General features: G+C 37.2%; 1 protein-coding gene across 10 annotated transcripts in view; it reads right to left on the bottom strand.

Moving 5' to 3' along the window:
- Positions 1-313: 313 nt before the first annotated feature.
- MEF2C (myocyte enhancer factor 2C) overlaps positions 314-10,300 on the bottom strand; it is a 166,587-nt gene continuing 156,600 nt past the window's right edge. For 8 of the 10 annotated variants that reach the window (XM_046666978.1, XM_046666979.1, XM_046666983.1 and 5 more), the window contains one exon: positions 314-5,027. In XM_046666978.1, the coding sequence (XP_046522934.1) occupies positions 4,706-5,027 (322 nt within the window). In that variant the 3' untranslated portion in view covers positions 314-4,705. The remainder of the gene's footprint in view (positions 5,028-10,300) is intronic. The other 2 variants (XM_046666986.1, XM_046666985.1) reach the window with 1 other exon arrangement.

Raw genomic sequence — 10,300 nt, 5'->3', positions numbered from 1 at the left:
TTTAACATTGCATGATAGTGCCTTCACAAAGACTTTTGGAAAATTCTGTGTATTTAAGCAAGTTATAAAGAATAAAGAAGCTGAACCACCTGACAAGAACCTTGAACTTCCCACATTGGCTGAATACACATATCACCCCAAGAACAGTGATCCTCACCCCAAAACACAAATGCCCCTCTTTGAGAATTTTGAGTTGAAAACTGAGGAAGCTCACTTGTGTTTGTGGGAGAAGCTGCTTTTACAAAACATGATAACGTGGAATAAATTTAAACAGCAAAACATTAATTAAAAAAAATGCACCACAGACACTGCATCACTAAGAAAGCCAGTAACTTTACTGAATTGTCTGCAAAATACAAATTATACCTTATTTCCAGCAGGAGAAACTTCTGAAAATTTCCCACTTTTATTCACTACAGACAGCTGAATTAAGTCCCTTGAGATACACAGATGTGGTTTAACTTAGTTATAACATCTTGTCATCTAGTGGCGACAAAGTCCAGCTTATGCCGCTGTGAGCCTCTATTTGAATATTTGTTGCGAATGCTTGTATGCCCTCATTTACAAGCTATTTTAATTACTGTCATTTCATGGAAACAAGTCCCCAGAAAAAGAAAAAGAAGAAAAATGATACAGCGAACCATCTGAAGCAATCCAAGTCCTACGCCTGCAGTGACCCAGGTCGACTTTGCTCGGAGAGAACACTGGTCCTGCCTTCAAACCACAACAGAATCCATCGCTTAGCTGACCTCTCTGAATTAAACTGAGGTATGAATCAATTTGAGGTATGAATAGGGAAGGCAAAATGCAATACCCGATTATGAAAATAAACCAAAATGGACAAATTTAATGGAGAAGATATGTGGCTTGCATTGCTCCACATCTTTGGTTAAAACATATTAAGAAAAGCCTTTAATTACATCTGTAGTCTGAAGCATTCTAACAGACACCAGTATTCCATCAATCTTCAAAAGATCTGTAGTGGCAGGAAATTAACGCCATATAAGTGACGACATCACAGCAGATGGCACAAACGGGAACAGACAAAGTATGCCACGCTTAGGCAACAGCCTTTATTGAGGGTTCAAGTGGCTGCTGCTTCTTTAAAAAAAAAATTCTTTTTTAAAGAAAGAAATATAAAGCATTTACTCTCTGGCAAAACAAACAAAAGGATCAAGGAGGCAAAAAATGCTATCTCTCTAAGTTAAAAGATGGGCATTTAAGAAAAACAAATACATCAAAGTGTGAGAGGGCAGACATTCTTTTAAGAAGTGTATTGGAATTTTTTTTTAATTTCCACTTTAGTTAACCTTAAAATGATCTGAGGATGACAGGTATTTTCATATTCATCATTATAAAACGCTAAATTCCACCTTTGGGAAAAAATAAGCCATTTTACTAAAAAACACAATTTTAAAAAAGATTGAAATGAACAGCCTTCCACGCACCAATGCATACGATATGCAGGTTGTGCAGCTTGCGTATATTGCATCAGTGTTACCAGTATTTAAGCTTAATATTACCAAAAATCTTTTAAAATAGGACTAGCTATAACAATACGTGTAGCTGTGTAAAATGCCATTTATGGTTCTTTTACTTGCAATGAAGAATGTTGCCTAAAATGTTACTCTAGGGTGAGTTACATAAAATGCTATTCCCTCAGGGCTCTGCCCTAAACTCCGGAATACAAAGGATTTACGGTGATAAAAACCCAAAACCATACTAGCTTTGTAAATACAATAAATGGTAAATTACAGATAAGGTCTAAGGGTAAAGATGGACAGCGATAGTTTACAGAAAGTGACTCATCACAATCAAAATTGTGCTTCTTCTCGTTAAATCATCTCTAAAAAATTCTCAGATTATCCCTTCGCTATCTTGCCACCACTTGATATGAATTCGGTAGTGGGAACAAGAGATGACTGGCATCCATTTTCAAGTGATTTTGTTCTTTTCATGTTCTTATAAAACTATTGTCAGAACTGCTATAAATAGCCAAGGCTTCTGCTGGTACTTTAGCTTACTTCATCTTCAGCATTAGAAATTCACTTTTTCTTTGTTGCTGAGGCAAATTGCAGGTAAAAAATTAATATGGCTATTTTTTCATATTTTCACATAATGACCCTTTCCCACCCACTAGTAAGTTTCTACTGATATTGATAAAGTGTTTTGAAATGACAAAGGACATTTGTGACATGTTTGCATATTTTACACATCTCAAGTTAAAAGGATGGGTTGTAAGGATGGGATCAAGTCTATGGTGAGAAAAATGATTTTCTTAGTTTCCCCCCACGTGTGCAAATGTGTGTGTGCGTGTGTGTATTTTCAGGGATGGTTTTCTGTTTTTCCTCTGCATAAATGTTTTCCTTTCATGTTCCATGGACACCTTGAGAAGTGGGATATATGAAATGGCTGATAGATTTTTGTTTGTTTGCTTTTAGTATATAAAACGTTAGTACAAGGCAGGCTAGCATCCTATATGGATACAACCAAAGGTGCATTGTGGTCTAATTGTGAATTTCAGATCAAGTTAAGAAAAATAAAGCCTAGTTAAGTAAGGTATCTTGGCTTTTGCCACCCAGCGGCAGCCTTTTACAATGAGAAACACAAAGCAACTATGCATAAAAGAAAAAAATAGATAAGAAATGCCCTACACATGGTATTGCAGTGTCGATCTTAACTATGTCTTCTTTGCTGTGTATGTCAATGCATATGGTTGGAGATGAATCGACAGATCTTCACATTCCAAGAGAAGGAAAATCATTCCTAGACTGAAATCTCTTTTAAACAATATATATCAACTTTTTTTTTTATGGCACTCACTTTTTTAAAGGGTCTGAAAATTAATCCCTTACAGACAAATATTAGACAAGAGTCATCATTATTTCTTGAAAAATTAAAAAAAAAAGGGACATAGAGAGGTTCTTTAATGGGATTTCTTGAAATGGCTATTAAATCTCTTTATTGAAGAAAAAAATAGATGACATACATGCTTTAGGCAGAAGTGACATTTGGGGGTCCTGACACACCAGGATTGTTCAACAGTCCTATGTTGCTGACAAGATTGTTGAGGGTCAGTTAAAATAATGAGCAACGGATGACAAAGCAACTATCCCTTTACTGCTTCCTTCTCGTCTAGCACCCCATCTTTCACATTTTTCTTCTGTGGGAATTTATAACTTATGCATCGAGTAAACTCCATATCACTTGTTTCTAGGGCCATATTTGCAGGACATGTGCCCCAATACAGCTTCTCTATTCTGGGCATAGCTCTAAAAAGCATATCAAATTCTAGGCTGAAAATCAACCAGATAATTGAGGATACGGGCAAGTCAGGGGATGCACTTACTGAATTCCAAGATGCATGGTGAAATGGTGAGATCAGAAAGGGGCCCTGCACTTGATAAGAATGCAAAAACAAAAACAAAAAGGAGCGTGAAAGAAACTAATCAGTATATACAATGGATGTCAGTTGACCCAATAGATTACGAATGTATTAAAAACAATTTAGGGTGTCGCAATGTGATATGTTCTAATCCCACAGGTTATCCTTTTGAGAGCTGACCTTGAACTTATAAAATGTATGCAGAGTAAAAGAAAACAGAAAGAAAATAGTTACTCAAATGTGCAACTGCACAAATATACCCCCCTCCCACTATTAAGATAACAAAACTTCTGCTATTACCATAATATTATATATATTAGAAAGCTATACACAAGCATGTTAATTTCACAGATTTTTTAAAAGATTCTTAATATTTTATATAATTAGAAATACACATTTCAAAAACAAAACTTCTACAAAGAGAAAACAGTTATCTTGGTTAGCAAAGCACGGAGTTCTTCATGGCTTAGGGTAGTGCTTTCTATACAAAAAGTCCTTTTTGGTTTTTTACAGGACTGTTTAAAATATTAGCGAAGCTTATCAAGGGGGAAAAAAACACATTTTGGCTTAAGTAAACTACAAAAAGCCACAAATGCTTTGCAAACTCTGTCTTACCTTTTATATGAAAATAAGCAAAATGTAATGTACATATTTTTATATTTTTATTTAATAAGAGATGCAGACCCAGATTTATTTATTTATTTAATTAAATACGTTAGCCCTCAAACTCCACATTTTTAAAAATAGGTATGGTCCTCTTTTAATGGTTGTTGATCCTTTTTAATGAGTGCCATACGCCAATGATATGCCTGCAGGTTTGTGAGCGTTCTCAGGATGTTGGTGACCTGGTGTGTTCCTAACATTTACCAATGGCCACCCTTTGCCGGGTCTGTCCAAAACATCTATACATTTTTCTATATGTTGCATAACAGCTGCTCTCTCTTTCAGTAAAGATCTGCCGCTTTTGGCAAATGTTTCCTTTTGTCTATTTACATGTAAATAACGTTGAACCTGCAACATGACACTATCTATTGTAACATACATTTTGCAAAGGAGCACAACAGTGAAAAGAAGTTAGCCTTAAAATCTATTTTGTACAAGTGTTCTGTTGTACAACTCAAGTGCTAAGCTTATCTCAGCATTTCTGTTTATCTTTATACTGTATCACTGAGGCAATTTAAAAGTACTTTTACAAAACAGAGTACCTGACTTTTTTTTTTCCACACACAGCACATATAATGCATATCGACCCCCCTTCCCCATTAAGGTATAGCACACACACACACTGCAAGAAAAAAAAACTATTAAGTAATAATCTGATCATGTTGCCCATCCTTCAGAGAGTCGCATGCGCTTGACTGAGGGGCTTTCCCTTTCGTCCGGCGAAGGTCTGGTGAGTCCAATGGGGGAGTGGAATTCGTTCCGGTGATCCTCTCGGTCGCTCCCGTCGTACGAACTGCTACAGCTGCTCAAGCTGTCAACAGGAGATCTCCCCGCCTCGTGGCGCGTGTGTTGTGGGTATCTCGAAGGGGTGGTGGTACGGTCTCTAGGAGGAGAAACAGGTTCTGACTTGATGTTGAGGCTTTGAGTAGAAGGCAGGGAGAGATTTGAACTCTGAGATAAATGAGTGCTAGTGCAAGCTCTGTAGGAGGAAAGGAAACCCAGTTACAGATGGAGGAGGCCTGGAGCCCCCAGGAACTCACAATTACATAAAACATCAGCTTAAAGACTCGCATAGACACCAGAGCATGCCCAGAGCGGGGAGAGCGTGCTGGGAAGCACCTTGGGGCATCACCCTCTCAGAGCCATTTAGGATGCCTTTCTTGGTTTGCTGGTAGCAATTACAGTATTTAACTGGTCCAGGCCTCATGAATAATACCTCTAGCCTCTAACAAGCTCCCTAAACGGATAGGTTACCGATTCAGAAAGGTTTAACAAGACATGCTGGAGAAAGCGTTTTCTGTGTCCATGGAATTTCTCCCTAGACTAGTTTCGAAATATAATCCAAGACTAAAGATACAGTGTTTAGCTTTTGAATTAGACTTCTTTGATTTACTAATGCCTGTGTTTGAAAACTATTGTAAAAAGTTTATTATGGATATAAATTTTTCCCTCAATTTAACAAACACATACACGTTAAATTGCATAGTCTTCAGAGAAAGTAAAGAGAGTTCGAATTTCAAATGAATAGGATCCATAAAGTGCTACATATAATCATATCTGATGAAAAGCTGGGGAGAGGGGAAAGAAAGGGAAGGAGGAGGGAGGTTGAAAATTATGTGCAGAAATTAAAAGTCTCGGCTTAAAAACACTTAGACTTCCTACTCCACTAAAACTGTTGAATGATTAGACTTTCTCTATCCTTTCAAGTTACACGAGATGAAAATACTGTCTATTTTCCACAATTATCTCACCTTTACTATTGCTAGTCTCTCCCTGCTGTGGCCCTCCGGATACCCTCTCCTCTTGTTTACAACTGCCATTAGTTGTTGAATCTGGATTTGCCTAAGGAAAGGTTGTTGCCAAGAAGGATCTAGTGTGATTTTACTGTGTATATAACCGCTAATCCTCATTTATTCCAGGAGAGCATAACTTGCCCTTCTTCTGAAATGTGGGAGAATTTAGATACTTGAAATTCTGGAGGGAAAAGCTTTAAGCTCTTCAGTGTAGATAAACAATCACAATGACTTTGATCAGGATAAACCATAGTAACATTGCTGATATCAATTTTAAGATGTTTGTGCCGTTCTTACATTCTGATTGCACTGACATGCATGGCTAGAGTCAGCATTACTTGCCCATATGGGTCAAGAAAGTACAGAAATCTCTTTAACTGAGGAAGAGTCACAGTAAAGAATGATCCATACAGACACACCCATTTTAAACAAAGGAGAGCAAGTCCACCTTCTCGCGTATGTGATTATGTTAGTTTCGAATGGGGAGAATTGGACGGCATTAAAAATGTCCTTATCAGCAGCGAGAAAATGGGTATATGTTTCAGAGGAAAAGGTGGAGTAACTTGGGGCTGACGTTTTGGGAGATGCAATTCAGGCTCGAGATGTATAGAGATATAAAATTAGTCAGAAATGAGCTTATCTTTGAGTGATGTTTTATGCAAAAGCACCACCTACTGGCAAAGAATTACTTTCCTTCTCTTATTAATAGATGAGCTAACGTCGAGAATAACATAGAGGAGAATTATGTCTTTCCCGGATAAGCCTTTCTTTCTCTGGCTTTTACGATCTTATAGAATGGAAGCAGTCTTAGCACTTATATTAAGATACTACATTGAGTGTATAGAATTTTCAGTCACTAGCTTAGACCTGTAGTTATTTATTTGTAGTTTTTATTTTACAGTCTACACTAGTAAACTAATTTTCTAAGACTTCTAATTAAATAATCTTTAAATCAAGAAGATGTTAAAATGGGGAGGGGACACCTGTATTTAAAAAAGATCCATAATGGTGGACTATTTTATCTTGGTTCAGAGTTACTTAATGATTCATTCTGATGTCCACGGAAGTCATCTTTTGATTTCTGGAAGGAAGAATTTTCCTGGCTCTGGATAAGAAAGACTGTTTCACTAAGATTTAATTAAATGCTTCTACTAATGAATCACACAATTGTTTACTAACCAATGTCAATTAGGAGTCTGAACATAAAGTGGCATATCAATAAATACTTTTGCCTGCCCTTAGACATTTACACTGTCTTCACAGGCAGGGTGACATGGAAAATTTGAAAAAATATTTGGTGAGTTGGAGCAGAATAAGCAGTTACTTTGGATAAGTTTAGCAAAAAGTAACAAAATCAACATTCTGTTTCTTTATTACAGCTTTGGAAGGGGCATTATCTCCTTGTTTGCGTATCTCCCAATGTCAACTGGCTGGTACAGGTCTTACTCCATCTCTTCCCCACAAAAGCTAAAACACCTACTGGTTATCCCTTCCTTTAAACAAACAGGCTGGTTGCTAAGTTTATCTTTTGGTGGCATTTCATTTGACACTGAAAGCATATATGAAGCATTTTGAGTAGTTCTGGGAACACTAAATCCACAGTAAGGAAATGTAAGTAATATTTTAGATTCAGCTTCATTATACTGTGGTATAGGATTCAAAGTAGAATGAAATTTAGTTGGCTAGTCTCTGTTATCAAAGAAATATTTTCTTGAAAAGAAAAAGGAGCACTAAAAGTCTCTTAGCTGTATATAAGCTAGATTCAGATGTAAGCATGTCGGTCTACTCGTTCTTGAGAACGAAATCTTTGTAGACACAGAGAATTGTGAAATACTTCATATGTGTGGGTGATAAAGAGGTGGGTGGGGAGACAGAAGCCAGATATGCGAGTTGCCCACAGCAAATCCTGCTGCAGGTTTTAATCTACCACAGATGTCTTCCAACTGGGAAACACCTACCCTGCTGTATAATTGTTCAGAAATGAAATGTGACTGGGTAGTTTTATTCACATTTCTTCCTGCCTCCGCCTGGAAATTAGACTATCGAACTATATTTAACCTAACCTTTTAGAAGTCATCTTTACTTAAAGTTATCTCTCTCAGTATGTACTGAACACCCACATCAACAAAAATGATGTACATAAATGCTTCCAGAAAACAGCTTGCCCTTTTTTGTGGTGGTAGGAGTAAAACATCAAAAAATTTGAGGGTCAATTCCTCAAATATTAGTATTCAAATGACTTTCACTAACTTTTGATGGCAAGTTCCTTCTGCCGGTCATCTCTGCTCCCTACATCAAATCAGTTTATGCTGTTTATCTAACTTGATTAGATAAGATCAGATACTAGATAGTGTTAAGAGGACAGCTTTGAAGACTTAAAGGTATTTCCATGAATAAAATACAAAGAGCTCTTTTATATGTTTTTAATTTTGAGAAAGAATTGTAGTGACCCTCTTGGGTTGCTGGAAATACAGTAGTCCCCCTTATCCCCCGTTTCGCTTTCCATGGTTTTAGTTACACGTGGTCAAAATCTGTCCAAAAATATTAAATGGAAAATTCCAGAAATACACAATTCATAAGTTTTAAATTGCATGCCATCTGAGTAGCATGATGAAATCTTGCACCATCTGGCTTTGTCTTGCCCCAGACGTGGATCATCCCTTTGTCCAGTGTTTCCACGCTGTATATGCTACTCGCTCTACTGGCCATTAGTCACCTAGTAGCCATCTCCGCAATCAGATCAACTGCTGTGGTATCACAGTGCTTGTGTTCAAGGAACCCTTATTTTATTTAATAATGGCCCAAAAGCTCAGGAGTAGTGATGCTGGCAATTCAGAGGTGCCAAAGAGAAGTTATTGTTGTTAGTTTCTTACTGTGCCTAATTGATAAATTACACTTTATTATAGGTATGTATGTATAGGAAAAAACATAGTATATATGGGGTTTGGTACCATCCTCAGTTTCAGGCATCCACTGGGGGTGGTGGAACATATCCCCCACGGATAAGGGGGACTACTATATCTACTTTGGTGGAACTGAAATATATTTTACTCTGCTGTTTTTCTTTTACGTGGGCCCTGAGCTAACATCTGTTGTCAATCTTCCTCTTTTTTTTTCTCCCCAAAGCCCCAGTACATAGTTGTATATCCTAGTTGTAGGTCATTCTAATTCCTTTATGTGGGATGCCCCCACAGCATGGCTTGATGAGCGGTTTGTAGGTCCATGCACAGCATCAGAACCAGCAAACCCTGGGCCAGCGAAGCAGAGGACAGAAACTTAACCACTTGGCCATGGGGCCAGGCCCTACTCTGCTTTGAACACTGCATTTCTCCAAAAGAATGTGAATCCACCACACAAGTATATGAGGCTACTTTGACTTGGAAAAATATTGATTTTAAAAATTGATTTACACTATAAGGAATTTAGGCAGCTGGTACTACTTATTTTACATAAATATTACAACTTGGGATTTTTAAAAAACGGTTTAAGATTTAATTGTGCGAACATGAGCCAATCCATTTGAGGCAACCTTTGAAAACTACTGTGTTTGTGTGAGAGAGAGAGGGAGAGAAAGAAAGAGAGAGAGGAAAGAAGGAAGGAAGGAAGGAAAGGAGGAAAGAAGGAAGGCAGGCCACAATTAGAATGACTGGAAGGGGTATCTATTTGAGGGATAAGGGAAGTGATTAAGTGCAATAAAAACTCATAGACTAAATTCAGAGTCAAATCATGCACCATGACAATCGGTGTTGAAAGAAACCGGAACTAAACAAAATGCTTCATCCCTGGCTGTTGTAATTAAGTTCCTCTCTAGTCCAGGGCTGTCACTCCTTTCTCTTTTACTGAAGCCTCTATAAAGGATGATGGAGAAATAGATTCTTCCCGTGACATAGAAGAGAATTTTAAAATAGTAATATACTTAAAATATGTAAATAAATATGTATTTTCTATGCAAAAATGCAAATTGTCAGCTGTTACTGAAAACAAAAGAAAAAAGAAAGCCACATTCAGAGAAAATAATATGGCTTTTGACATTGATAATTTCTAAGGAAATCTAGTCTTTTAATGGATGAATATTGTGAAAAATGTGACGTGAACAGCTACCTTTCTTTTTGACAAGAAGCATGTACAGTGGAGTCCCTGCTGAGCCACAGAAGTACAACGCCGCATGTGTGTATTTTAAGATTGCCTGGATGGTGTGATGTACTTAGTGATAATTAACCTGAAAAAGTTATTGCAATGAATGTCTACTTGGAGAGTTAACATTTCTGAGGAAATTTAAGTGTTATCCTAAAGAAAGAAACACTGTTGCTGATCAATATTTAATGTATTTTCGAAGTTCACCTCTCAAGAAAGCAGAGCAAGAGTGTCCAGTGAATTTATTCTATTATTTACATGAGAGGTTAGATTTTCAACAATAGTGATTAGTGAGTAGAATGTGCATAGCAATCGGTGAATGGGT

This window comes from Equus quagga, chromosome 7 (assembly GCF_021613505.1).
Source record: "Equus quagga isolate Etosha38 chromosome 7, UCLA_HA_Equagga_1.0, whole genome shotgun sequence".
NCBI classification, from domain to species: Eukaryota; Metazoa; Chordata; class Mammalia; order Perissodactyla; family Equidae; genus Equus; species Equus quagga.
Note: the sequence above shows the minus strand (reverse complement) of the source record. Positions and strands in the feature narration are given on the sequence as shown.